General features: G+C 39.5%; 1 protein-coding gene and 1 non-coding gene across 2 annotated transcripts in view; one reads left to right on the top strand and one right to left on the bottom strand.

Annotated features, from left to right (window-relative positions):
- OTOF (otoferlin) overlaps positions 1-798 on the bottom strand; it is a 178,847-nt gene extending 178,049 nt beyond the window's left edge. Inside the window, exons 1-2 of the mRNA XM_074188236.1 lie at positions 704-798; positions 533-612 (exon numbers count right to left, since the gene is read on the bottom strand). Coding sequence (XP_074044337.1) covers positions 533-612; positions 704-798 — 175 coding nt within the window. The remainder of the gene's footprint in view (positions 1-532; positions 613-703) is intronic.
- A 12,677-nt stretch (positions 799-13,475) lies between these two features.
- Positions 13,476-13,582, top strand: LOC141510349 (U6 spliceosomal RNA). The gene has a single exon (XR_012474846.1). It is a non-coding gene; the product is annotated as a U6 spliceosomal RNA (small nuclear RNA).
- The last annotated feature ends 704 nt before the right edge of the window (positions 13,583-14,286 follow it).

Here is a 14,286-nt window from a genome sequence, read left to right as displayed (position 1 = left end):
TGTAGGCAGAATTAAAACTAGACTGGACCTCAGAGACTGGAATCTTACAAGGAGCTAGCAGCTGGAAGACTATGCTACCCTTCTCCCAACTGCCACCTTCTCCAGAGAACAAGATTCTTCTTCTTTCTTCTCCAAAGCCTCCTGCAATCAGATGAATTCTCATCTAACTTAGGGGTGAACAAATGCAGAATCACAAATATAAGGATAGAGAGAGACCCCCCCCCCAAATAAGGCAGAAAGATGAGAAAGGGAAACAACACAAAGGGACATAGAAACAGGGAAGAATACTCAATGCTCAAGAAATCCAAAGGACCAGCCTAGCTAGGGGCAGGTATCATTATACAATTCAAGCCCCCATCTCTTAGGACTCTGCAGAGAACTTTTCTTCTGCCCTCCATCCCCATCCACAGTTACCCTTCTGAATCCTGCAAGTGTCCATACAGACATCCTTTGGTTTGGCTAATATTTCAAATTGAAGGAAGGAACCCCCTACAAAACCATCTCTCAGAAAGCAAGTAGAATTGGTCCATACCTCGGAAAGTCACTTTGGCAATGCGGTCCCCCTTGCCTTTTAGTTCTGTGATGGTCTTCAGATGAACTATGAGAGCCATGCTGGACGGTTAGGACCACATCAAGGGTGGGCAGGCAATGGGCCAGTGCCAGTGAGGGGCTGCTGATGTGATGCAGCCTGCCTGCCTCTCACACTCTGCTTCTTTCCTCTGCCTCCTCCTCCTTTACCCTAGATGCTGCCCACAGAGACCCAGGAAACAGGAGCTGCTGTTCTTCACTGCTACTCATCGGCAGGGAAGCCTCCTCCCCCTCTCCAGCTCAGAGTTGTCATTCCAGAGCCACTGTTCCAAGAGTGGGGTGTGTGTGTGTGTGTGTGTGTGTGTGTGTGAACATGTCTGCATGCATGCATGGGAAGATTGTGCAGCCAACACAGAGTCTGTGAATGAATTTTTCACGAGGTGCCTTCTTTCAGATAAAGCATTGCTCAGCTTCAGGTGTCTTCTCTCAGTATCTTGTGGTTCCAGCAGCTGCTGGCCCTTCCAGCAGCCCCTTCCATTGCTTTTTAGGAAGCCTTATTCTTTTAGTCTTACAGAAGAGATATCAATCAGGAGCAAGGAGTGAAATTAAAGGGGGGGGGCAGGAAGAAGACACCAATTATTTCTGTACCCAAAGAACAAATTGCTAATATCTGTGAAAAGGAGAACTGAGCTGAATCCAGTTCTTTTGATCTGTGAAAAATAGGCATGTGGATGACAGTGGGCTTACATAGGGCTAAGCTGTTGGAATTGTGTTTTCAGGGTAATTCTCATCACAGTTGTGTTCAGTGATGTTCAAGACACATACTGGTATCTCACACCTATTTCTGGTGCTAACATGAAGTCCAATGGGCCTTAACAAATGGTACTTGGTTGTGTCAGACTTAGGAAGATTCTTCACCTGCTCAGAGTATCTCCCTCCATAATGAGCAATGTGAGGATTCTACTCCAAGAGTTTCCAGCAAATAACTAGGGAATCAAGCAAGATGATCTCAAAGTTTTGCTTCTTACTCATAGGTAAGGGATTTGAGAGAAGAAATTAATGCCACACTTGAATCAATTCACTAGCAAGTCAAAACATCACCCTCATGTATAATTGTTCAGCTTCAAAAATGAAGGATAAACAACAATAATGCTCATTGAGCTTGTCTGGATTTCATTTATTGATATCTATTGATATCAGCTAATGTGTTTGTGTTGTTTTCCCCACAGAATGTAAACTCCCTAAGGTGAAGGACTTGGATTTTTTTTTTCACCTTTATAACCCCACTATCTAGCATAGGGCCTGGAATATAAGGGATCCTAAATAAATGTTTGTGAAATTGAATTAAATCAAAACAGAGCATATGATGAGGGTGTGTACATGCCTAATAATGGAAAATGCCACTTAACAAATGCTATTCAACAGTTTTTTGCATGCAGTAGGTGAAAAATATTTTTTTAACTGATTGCCAGTCACTTATGGGGACTGACTTTTCTTGATTTGGAACATATATTGTGACCCATGTCAAGCCAGGAACCAAATCCTGCTCCGAACAGACTGAGGATGGTTCATGGAAATATTCCTACATTACAAGAAAGTGAACAATCAGTCCATCAATATGTATATATTCAACATTTAACAAGCAGCAGTGTGGTGACAAGTATTCAACCAATCCTATTTGCTCTTCAATCTTTATTCTATTGGCCCATTACCTAAATGGGTTTCCTAGTATAATGCTTCTCTTCTCTGAAAACTTGTATTGTGGGATATGTAATTCTAAATATCATTTTTTAAAGATCTGAACCCACAAGTATCTCTCTCTCTCTCTCTCTCTCTCTCTCTCTCTCCCACCCCAAGGAATTGGTCTCCCTTAATTATTTCCTCTCAATTAACTGCATTCCTAACAAAAATCCTTCCTTCCTTCCTCCCTTCCTCCCTCCCTCCCTTCCTTCCTTCCTTCCTTCCTTCCTTCCTTCCTTCCTTCCTCCTTCCCTCCCTCCCTTCCTTCCCTCCCTCCCTACAAACTTTTGTCCCTACCTCCCTTTCTTCTATTCATTCTTCACTCCATTCATCCTTCCCTTCTTCTTTCCTGTCTTCTTTCTTTCTTCCAATCCTCCTACTTAGAATGCACTATGTTAATAGCTGTGAGGTATGCCAAGATAAATATGTTAGTCTTGTCCTAACTTCATGGAGCTACAGCTCAGTAAAATGAATGCAGAAAAGCAATAATAGAAATACAAAGAATAAGACTATACAGTGAGAACTGAGGGAGTCCAGGGAAACCTTCATGGATAAGGTAGCATTTAAGATGAGCCTTGGGGAAGCTAGATGGTACAATGTATAGATTGAAGGGCTTGGAATCAGGAAGATATAAATTCAAAAACAAATTCAGACACTGTCTAACACTGCATAAATCATTTTTACCACATTTGCCTCATCTGTAAAACGAGCTGGAGAAAGAAATGGCAAACAATTCCAATACCTTTGCCAAGAAAACCCCAAATTGGGGTCATAAAGAGTCACACATGTGAAATAACTAAATAACAAAAAAGATGAGCCTTGAAGAATAGGAAAAAAATACTAGTGGGAGCCCAGGTACAGGGGTGGGAAAGAATGAATCATACTCATAGAATACGGGATAGTACAGTTTGTCTGGAGGAAGAGTGTACGGAAAAGGAAGAGAAAGGAATAAGTCTGGCAAGGTAGGTCAAAATGAAGGGGACTTTTAGAAATTGGGAACTTCTTTCCTATACAATGTGAAGAACTCAAGCAAAAAACACACTATAAAGCACTATAACCAAGTGCTGGTACTGAGATAGAGCAGATTGACTGAGGAATTGTAACAGGGTCACAAATTCAGAAGGTACCCCTTCTAGCCTCCCTAGTCTTTCTACATAGGGAAACAAAGAATATCTAGCTAACAAAAATAATTAGTTAAACTAGAAAGAGACTGGATCAAGGACTGGAATGTTAACCATCCCCTCCCACCCCAAATGTGGGTCTTTATCCTCTCAACCCTTCCATCTTGGTTCATTCTTGAAAGGGCTTTATATTTACATTGTATATAGTTTATATTTACTTTTATTTGCATACAATGCTCCTAATAGAATGTAAGTTTCTTGAAGACTGAGGCTTTTGATCTTTCCTTTCCTAGGATCTAACAGATCTTGGCACAAACTTTAGCACACAGTAGTTAATTAATAAATGTTAATTGATTATTTGACTCTAGTTCTTTTGCCCTCTGAGATTCCTTCCCTGATACTCTCCTTCAGGTGGACATGATCTTGTTCTTTGACCTTTCCTGAAGTGTGCTCAAAGTTACTTGTTTTCATTTTTCTGCAGCGATTGGTGTAATTATCTTATCATGTCTTCTCTATCTTTGAATCTCCCTAAGAGGCTTTCTTGTACTTAAAGATGCTTAATAATCATTAACTGAAGCATAGGATTGTTGCAGGAAAGCCTTTTGTAGCTTCCACAAGTCCCTTCCCTTTTAAAGTCAATTATGAAGGGGGAATGGTCATAATAGTGATTTTTCTTTAGACAATCATCTATAATTTTCAAAGTCTAACAGGTTTTGTCTCATTTGATTCTTTTAAGAGACAGGATCCAGATTTGAAGAGTTGTGGGTTCTTCAGGTCTTTAAAAAAGATCTGTGCTCAGTGCTTTAGTTAAGCACTAGCTTCTATATTAAACTTTTTTCTGATCCCTCTTCAACTCCTAGTGTACTCACCACCAAAAGGTGATATAAAAGCTAGCATTTATATAGCCCTCTCACAGTGTACATATGATAAATCAGTCAAGACTCACAACAGCCTGTGATGTTGTGCTATTTTATATATGAATGAACTAAAACTGAGAGAAGTTAAGTGATAGGTCCAAGATCACACTGCTAGTGTCAGGCAGAATTTGAACTCAGGTCTTCCCAAATCCAAGTCTAGGACTCTTACCTATTGTGTCATCTAGCTGTCTCTCACCACCTTCGGTGGATATCTGTCAACAAACATTTATTGCCAAATGCTGGGACACAAATAGATGGAAGGAAGGAAGGAAGGAAGGAAGGAAGGAAGGAAGGAAGGGAAAGAAAGAAAGAAAGAAAGAAAGAAAGAAAGAAAGAAAGAAAGAAAGAAAGAAAAAGAAAGAAAGAAAGAAAGAAAAAAAGAAAGAAAGAAAGAAAAGAGAGAGAGAGAGAGGGAGGGAGGGAGGAAGGAAGGAAGGAAGGAAGTCCATGCCTTCGAGGAGCTTACAATCTATCAAGAGAAGATGATACAAGATGATGGTTTGGGGAACGTTGGAGAAGATAAAGGAGTATAACTTATCGAGAAATGACTAGTCTGGACCCTTTCCCTAAATGGGCAGAGAGGTCAAGGTAATGAAGTATTGAGCATATTATTTTTCTTTTTTCTTTCTTTTTTTTTTTTTAGGTTTTTTGCAAGGCAAATGGGGTTAAGTGGCTTGCCCAAGGCCACACAGCTAGGTAATTATTAAGTGTCTGAGATCAGATTTGAACCCAGGTACTCCTGACTCCAAGACCGATGCTTTATCCACTACGCCACCTAGCTGCCCCGAGCATATTATTTTTAACTATTTTGTTAATATTTGTATTTAATTGTCTTATACTTGTATGTATGTACTGTCATTCATTAGAATGTAGTCTCCTTTCAGTAGTGATAGTTTCACTTCTTTGGATTTGCATCCCAAGCACTAAATTCCAGGGACATGGGGGGAGGGAGTAGCAGGTGAGGCAGAGCTTAATCTCACCTCTGATTATTACTTTGCAATCAAGGTGAGGCTCATCACATATCTCTGTACTTAACCTAGTGTCTGGGACATGTCTGACTTCATGACTCTATTTGGGGTTATCTTGGCAAAGATACTGAAATGGTTTGCCATTTCCTTCTCCATCTTATTTTACAGAGGAGGAAACAGGCAAACAGCTGACTTTTTCAGGATCACACAGCTAGTAAGTGTCTGCGGTAAGATTTAAGCTAACAAAGATGGATCTTTCTGACTCCAGGTCCAACTCTCTGTCTACTTACTATACCAACTAACTGTCCTGCTTTTTTCTTTTGTAACATGGCTGATATGCAATATGTTTTGCATGATTTCACATATATAATTGGTATCATATTGCTTACCTTCTCAAGGGATATGGGAAAGACAGGAGGAAGATAGAGAATTTGAAACTCAAAATTTTTAAAAATGAAAATAAATTATTTTACCTGTATGTTAATTGGGAAATATTTAACAAACTAAATAAAAGTAGATATTTAAAAGTATGATGTAAAATAATTTTAAAATGTTGGATTAATTGAAAGATCAGTGACCTTACAGGACCACTTTGGGGGATTAATTGGAAAATAATGACAATGGAGAAAATTAAAAACTATTCAACTTTTTAATTTTATTTTTACCTTTTTATTTTTCTCTTGAAAGTGAAATCTGTCCTGTTTCCTAGTTACATGTGATTTCTTGGAAAATGTAGTAACTGCAAGATTTGGACTGGTTCTCTTTCGAATTGGATGTCTCATATTCGGTCAGAGGAAATGAATAATGAGGTTTTGTAAAACATTTTTAATTGGTATAGATTAGCTATGAATAATTATGGTAATAAGAGATTGAAAACTATAACTTTCCATTAGGATTGACGTTATGAATAATTAAGACAAGGAGCATTGAATTTGCTTTGCATGCTTTGGGTAGTATTAGTAAAAAGATTGCAAGCTTGTCTTAACACCCAATGATGGGATAAGACAGAATTTTGAGGTAGGATTATTATTATAATAAAAAGAGACTCATGAGCTTCTATCTTTGACATTCCCTAGCTGATGTTACTTTGCAGTGGGAGTTGTGTCCTTTCTCTTTGAAGAAAAATAAAAGACCCTTTCCTGCTCTCTGATTCAGACTCAAGATTCTTGATTCCTGTGGTTGTTATCACATTTAAATAACATAGTTTATAATAAATTATGATTGAAATGAAAGTTTGAATGGAAATTATTCTAAAAAATCTATTATATACCTCTTGAATATTCTGCATGATTTAGAAATTTTTAAAATAATATTTCATTTTTCCAAATATATGTAAAATCAAACTATTCATTTAAAAACTTTTTTGAGTTTCAGCTTTTCTCCCTCCTTCCCTCACCTCCTCCCTTCCTAAGGGAGGTAATGGTAAAATGGTAAAGAATTTGATATAGATTATATAGTGTAATCATGTAAAACATATTTCCATATTAGTTGTTATGAAAGAGCAGATGGACCAAAAGAAAAAAAGAAAAAAGAAAAAGAAAAGAAAGAAACTAATATACTTCAATCTTTATTCAAACTCGGATTTTTCTCTGGATGCGAATAACATCTTTCCTCTTGAGTCCTTTGGAATTGTCTTGGATCATTGTGTTACTAAGAATAGCTAAGTCATTCAAGGTTGATCATCATATGTTTTTTTTTGTTTTGTTTTGTTTTGTTTTTTAGTTTTTGCAAGGTAATGGGGTTAAGTGGCTTTGCCCAAGCCCACACAGCTAGGTAATTATTAAGTGTCTGAGGTTGGATTTGAACTCAGGTACTCCTGACTCCAGGGCCCGTGCTCTACCCACTGCACCACCTAGCTGCCCCACTATCATCATATAATGTTGATGTTATTGTGTACAACTCAGAGTGCTTTGTACATGAGAAATGCTTGATTGATTGATTGATTAATTTGAGAGATCTTGAACTTTTGTTATCATTAAGTAGGATGTGGAGTTAGAGATTGTCACCCTTACATATGAAAATACCCTTTAAAATTCAGAACTATCCCAAAGTGGAATGAGTTGTCTTGGGAGGTGATAAGTCCCTTCTGAATGAAGGTCAGGTATGCTTAGGATTGGAAGTGGGAAATGCCTAGCCAGATTTGAATTGGACTGTCTACAAGTATAACTAAAATTATGTCATTCTAGCAGATGGTCTGTGGGAAGACTGATCACTTCCAGATGGTTCTCAGTTTGCAGTCTTCATTGTCTAAGGTCAAGAGATAGTCTCACTGATCTTTAATGGATCCATGGGGGCTAATCTTCTAAGTAAGTTTTTCTAATTTGTTCAGACTTCTGAAACCTGACCCAAGACTCATATCTACTAATGTGGATTTCAATACTCTGCACCGAAGGATGAGATAAAGTAACTCATAGAATCTGAGAATTGGAAGGAATTTTTTGAATCATCTAAGCTGACCCATTCCTGAATAAGAATTGCCACTATCACATAACTGATAAGTGGTCATCCAGCTTTGCTTGAAGGGGTCCATTTAAGGGAAACCCTCTAGCTCCTCCTTTAATTTCTGGATAGATAATTGTAAGGAAGATTTTCTTTACATTGAGCCTAAATCCTTTTCTCCATTAGTCTTACCAGTTGCTTCTTGGGGTCTATGACCAAATAAACACATACAATCCCTCTCTCTGATTATGACTCTTCAAATATTTGAAGACAGCTATTAGATTCATTTAAAGTATTCTCCCCAAGGAGGTTGAATGATGCCCCCTAAGTTCCACAGGCAGTGAATAACCTCAAGGTCCACTCACCTGATATCAGTGACTTGGTGACCAGTGACCAGTAACCAGGTGCACTGACTCGATATGAAAAAGGCTTCCACTGTACTGTATCATGGATCCTGCATTTAACCTTTCCTCTCTCTGTTCTCTAGTTCACCTTACCTTGACCCTTCTCCCCATTCTCCTCTCACTTTTGCTAGCATAACCACTCAGTAACAAATAAGGGCTTCTGCTTATTTGGCCATTCCTGATTACTCTGTTCAAGTATTTAAGGGTTAAGACATGGAAGAGCATTAAGATTTGTTCTCTTTAGTCAGATAGGACTGAGACATTAAGAGGTGGGAAGTTGTGAAGTCAGACAGAGAGTTTTCAGTCTTGTGTTAAGTGCTAGGTATACAAAAAAAGACAAAAGATAGACTGTCCTTTGGGAGTTCACAGTTTAATGGAGGAGAAAAAATATAAACAACTATGCCCAGGATAAAAAGGAAATAAGAGAAGGGAAGCATTAAAATCAAAAGGGATCAGACAAAGGGGCAGGAGGAGAGGAGGGAAAATTTAGGTTTGATGGCTGGGAAAACTTCCCAAGAGCAAGAATTATAGAATCATAAATGGAAGAGACCTTAGAGGACATTGAGTTCAATTACTTCATTTTATAGATCAAATTTAGATACAGAGAGGGTAAAGATTGCATAGGGTTTCATATGCAGTTAGAAAGTGACAGGGACAGAATTTGAATCCATACCTTCCTAATTCTGGGTCCAGTATACCACATTATGCATCTGCATTCTTCTTTTAATTTCCTGTTTCATTCAGAAATCAATCCGATTGTTTATAGTCTCCCAATTTCATGGTTGTCATACTTGAGAAATATTTTGTAGATAGTTCTCTATCTTCAAATTTGAACTTTTCTTCATTATCATATCACTGTTAGAAAATCATATTTAGGACAAGAAGGGATCAAGTCTTAGGAGCTCTCTGATAAAATTCATCAGCTAAGGACTCTAACTAAACTTTCGAGAGACAGAACCCACAAAGGGACCCAGTGAGGCAGTTCTCCTACTCAAGGTAACCGGGAAAAGAGCAGAAAGGCTCTGCTCCCCGGGATTGGAGAAGTGGCCTGCCAGAGGGGTGGCCCGCCAGAGCCAAAGAACCTCAGCCTCCCGGAGGCAGCCCCAGGGCGCTGGGGGTCTCAGCTCACAGCAGCGGGGGAGTCTCCTGAGCTGCACCCCAAGGAGCACCGGGCACAAAGTGGGGGAACATTGGGGGACCTCTGCCAGAGCCACGTGGAGCCCAGCCCTCAGGGCGCACAGGAAGCAGCATCCTCTTTCCCCAGCCCTGATCCAGGAAACGAAGCAGGCGGAGACGGTAAACAGGAGCCCCCAGGGCATGAGCCCATTGAGCTGAGGGAGGGGAGTGAAGAGAGACTGCCTAGCTCTGTCCTCTGCCCCTGGAACAGGACTGTGGCTCTGACCACATTCAGATCCTGACCACAGTCTAGGCCCCCCATAGAACAGCAGCCCCCCCACATCAGCCCCTTGGCAGAGGGGGGTGCTTATGGTCATTCACAGATCAGGAGGGAGGACAGAGCCTCACACACTGAGACCCTTGTGGGAGTGTCCCAAAAGCTCAAGAAACACCCCAAACCAGGCCCAGGCTGGGAAAAAGAAGACTATTGAGAAATATTTTGCAAATGAGCCCAAGAAGGACCAAAATACTCAGTCTGAAGATGAGGAAGCACAAGCTCCTGCATCTAAAGACTCCAAGAAAAACAGAAATTGGGCTCAGGCTATGATAGAGCTCAAAAAAGACTTTGAAAATCAAATGAGGGGATTGGAAGAAAAACTGGGAAAAGAAAGGAGAGAGATGCAGGAAAAACATGAAAATGAAGTCAGCAGCTTAGTCAAGGAAATCCAAAAAAATGCTGAAGAAAATAGCATGCTAAAAACCAGCTTAGGTCAAATGGATAGAACAGTTCAAAAAGTTATTGAGGAGAAGAATGCTTTAAAAAGCAAAATTGACCAGATGGAAAAAGAGATAAGAAAACTCTCTGAGGAGAACAAATCCTTCAGACAAAGAATAGAATTCAGGGAGATTGATGAATTTAACAGAAATCAGGAATCAATACTTCAAAACCAAAAAAATGAAAAATTAGAAGAAAATGTGAAATATCTCATTGAAAAAAACAACTGATATGTAAAACAGACTTAGGAAAGATAATTTAAAAATTATTGGAATACCTGAAAGTAATGATCAGGAAAAGAGCCTTGACATCATTTTCAAAGAATTACTACAGGAAAATTGCCCTGATATTCTAGAAGCAGAGGGCAAAATAGAAATGGAGAGAATTCACCGATCCCCCAGAGAAAGAGATCCCAAAAAACCAACCCCTAGGAATATTATAGCCAAATTCCAGAACTCCCAAGTCAAAGAGAAAATATTACAAGCAGCCAGAAGGACACAGTTCAAAATCGTGGAGCTGAAGTCAGGATCACACAGGACTTAGCAGCAGCTACAATGGAAGCTTGTAGGGCTTGGAATACAATATACCAGAAGACAAAAGAGCTTAGAATGCAGCCAAGAATGAACTACCCAGCAAGGCTGAATGTCCTCTTCCAGGGAAAAAGATGGACCAGGGGAATTTCAAATGTTCCTTTTGGAATGGCCAGAGCTGAACGGAAGGTTTGATCTTCAGATACAGGACTCAGGTGAAGCATGGAGATTGGAGGAGAGGGGGGAAATATGAGGGACATAATGAGGATGAACTGCATGTGTTCCTGCATAGAAAAATGACACTGATAATACTCATATGGACCTTCTCAGTTAATAGAGCAGGTAGAGAGAGCTTTTATAGTTGAAGCACAGGAGAAAGCTGAATTCGAAGATAAAATATGGTGTAAAAATGGAGTCAATAGAAAAAAAGGGAAATGGAAGGGGAGAAAGAAAAAGGAGAGGGGGAATAGTCCAAGATATTTCACATAAGATTTTTTTTATTACAATGAGCTATTGCAATGATATGGAAGGGGGGGAGGCAAGGGGGAATGAGGGAATCTTTGCTCTCATCAGAGGTGGCTAGGAGAGAAAACAGCATATATACTCAATAGGGTATAGACATCTGGAGTAAGAAGGAGGGGGGAGCAGGGGGAAGGGGTAGGGATGTGAATAAAGGAGGAGAGGATGGACCATGGTGGGAGAGTGGCCAGATATAACACATTTTCTTTCTTACTTTTTGCAAGGGGCTGGGAATGGAAGGCCTGCCCAGGACCACAGGGCCAGGTGGATTCTGGGCCTAAGGGGTGGTATGGGGGCTCAGGGCTTCTTGGCCCCAGGACCAGGGATCTGTCTGCTGTGCCACTCAGCGACCCTACAGCAGAGTCATAGTGAAAGGAGAGAGAAAATAGAGTACATGGTAGTGGAGAAATAAGAAAGGAGGAAGTTGCGATCAGCAATGGCAACAGTGGAAAAATATGGTAATAACTTTTGTGATGGACTTATCATAAAGAATGAGATCCACCCATGACAGAGTTGTTGGTGTTGGAACAAAGACTCAAGCACATTTTTTGTTATGATTATTTGGGGGAGGGTGCAGGGCAAGTGGGGCTGGGTGGCCTGCTTGGGGCCACATAGCGGGGTGATCTTTGGGTGTCTGGGGCTGTATTTGGACCCAGGTGCTCTTGGCTCAAGGGCCAATGCTCTGTCTGCCACCCAGCCACCCCTACTATTATTACTATTTTATTTTGTTTTGGGTCTTTTTTTTCTTTCTTTTTTTTTTTTTTTTTTTTGGTTTTTGCACGGCAGTGGGGATCGGGTGGCTTGCATGTCACACGGCTGGGTGATTGTTGGGTTTACAAGGCTGGATGTGGACTTGGGTGCTCGTGGCTCCAGGACTGTTGCTTCGTCCATTGCGCCACCTGGCCATACCTACAATTATTACTATTTTTTTATTTTAATTTTTTTCCTCTCCCCTTTACTTTTTTCGCCCAAACAAGTCTATCTATATTCATGGGGGAGGAGGGGTATTTTGTTTACTTGTAAACAATAATATTTTATTAATGTAAAAAAAACATTTGTACAAAATGAGAATAAAAAAATAAATTTAAACAAATAAATAAAAACTGAACAAAAAAAAAAGAATTTTAGAATTGAGGGGCAACTGGTGGTGCAGTGGATAAAGCACAGGCCCTGGAGTCAGGAGTAACTGGATTCAAATCCAGTCTCAGACACTTAATAATTACCTAGCTGTGTGGCCTTGGGCAAGCCACTTAACCCCATTTGCCTTGCAAAAACCTAAAAAAAAATAAAATTAAATAAAAAATAAAATTAAAAAAATAAAGAAAATCATATTTAATGGAATCCACTGTGCGCAGAACATAACACTGGAAAATTAATACAAAAATTAATAAAAAGCATTCATGAAACTTCAAATTCCAAGATGTATGATAATCCTGTACATTCATATAAAAGGAGCAAGAGTAAACAACAAAATAAACACACAAGGAGCAACTGTGTTCATATCAAATAAGGTATATATGTGCAAGCTTTGACATATTTTTTGCTCATTTAAAAAAAAAAGTTTTATGACTCCTACCCAAAACCTCACCCTCTACTTTCTGTTTCTTTTTGTGTAGAAGTCTGAAGAGCTGGGAGACAGGAGAAGGAAATTATGGAGAAGAATAGGGAAAGAGTAGTGAAAACATTGCACCTAGGAAAATGAAACTTTGGAGGACCTTGACAAGAATTTCGCATAAATGAAACCCAAGAAATAACCACAGGTCACCTAAAGACTGAAACTTGGATGAAATAGTTGGGGTTTTGCCCCATGTTGCTGAAATTTGGAGGATTTTAACATTATTTGTACTACTTCTGAAAGTAGGAACAATTGAATATCTAGTAAGAATAGTTCAAAAGAGAGATTACCACCTGCTCTCCTCTTACCTACTGAAGATAAATGGAGAGCTCTCCAATTTCCTTGCTCCTTTTCCCTGTGCAGTCTCACCAGCATCTGCCTTCTAATAACCATGGGGTCTCTGTCTCTTGTTCCACCATATCATGTGTTCTGAGATCTCTTCCTGAGGTCTCCCTCCAAATTCAACTAAATCTATCCTAAAAAGTTGATTTCTATATGACTTTGGTGAACCTTGCCCTAAGGCACATATTATCTTGTCTAACAAAGCCAACATAACTGCCTGCTTCAGCAAAGGAGCAGCTAAAAATGTTGAAAATTGGTAGTAGATGGAAGGCCTCAGTCTAGGAAGCTAAGTCACAGATGTAGAATCTCAGGATTGAAATGGAATGCTGTGGCCATCTAATTCTAATCTCTACCCAAATAGTAATCCTGTAAACATAAAACATTCCCCCAAATGGCATCTATCCTGTACTTAAAGGCCTTCAAGTATGGAAAAATCACAACCTTTCAAGGGAGCAAATTCAGTGCTTGCTTTGGCAGCACTTATACTAAAATTGGAACAATACAGAGAAGATTAGCATGACCCCTGTGCAAGGATGACACGCAAATTCATGAAGCATTCCATATTTGTTTTTTAATTAAAATGAAACAAGGGAGCAAATTCATAAGATCATCGATCAAGAGTTAAAAGTCATCTAGTCCTATCCCATCATTTTACAGATAAGGAAACTGAGGCCTAGATAAAGAAATTGCATGCAGTGGAATCTGAACCTAGGTCCTCTGAGTCTAGAGTTTCAATTCTTTCAATATGCCTCACTGTGTTCTATTTTTGTTATTGCTGTTTAGTCATTTCAGCCATATCTGACAATTTGTGACACCATTTGGGTTTGTTTATTTTTTTTTTTGGCAGAGATACTGGTATGGTTTGCCATTTTCCTCTTTAGCTCATTTTACAATTGAGGAAGCTAAGGTAAATAGGATTAAGTGACTTGTCCAAAGTCACACAGCTAGGAAATGTTTGAGAGCAGATTTGAACTCACGAAGAGGAGTCTTCCTGATTCCAAATCCAGTGTTCTCTATCTACTATGTCACCTAATTGCATTGTGTTTTGATATGACTCAGATCATTCACAAGCTTTTCTTGATATCAAGCCTTCTTTGCTACTGCTACCCCTTGCTATTGGGTTTGACCTCAGGGACCAAGCTAAGAGAGCAAACCTAAAGTCTCTTTCACATGACAATGTTCCAAATACTTAAAAGCAGTTATCAGGAATCCTACATGGGGCAATGCTTCCTCCCAGATATCCCTGAGTTGTTACAACACAGGTAAAAAGAA

Source organism: Macrotis lagotis, chromosome 1, assembly GCF_037893015.1.
Source record: "Macrotis lagotis isolate mMagLag1 chromosome 1, bilby.v1.9.chrom.fasta, whole genome shotgun sequence".
Taxonomy (NCBI): Eukaryota; Metazoa; Chordata; class Mammalia; order Peramelemorphia; family Peramelidae; genus Macrotis; species Macrotis lagotis.
Note: the sequence above shows the minus strand (reverse complement) of the source record. Positions and strands in the feature narration are given on the sequence as shown.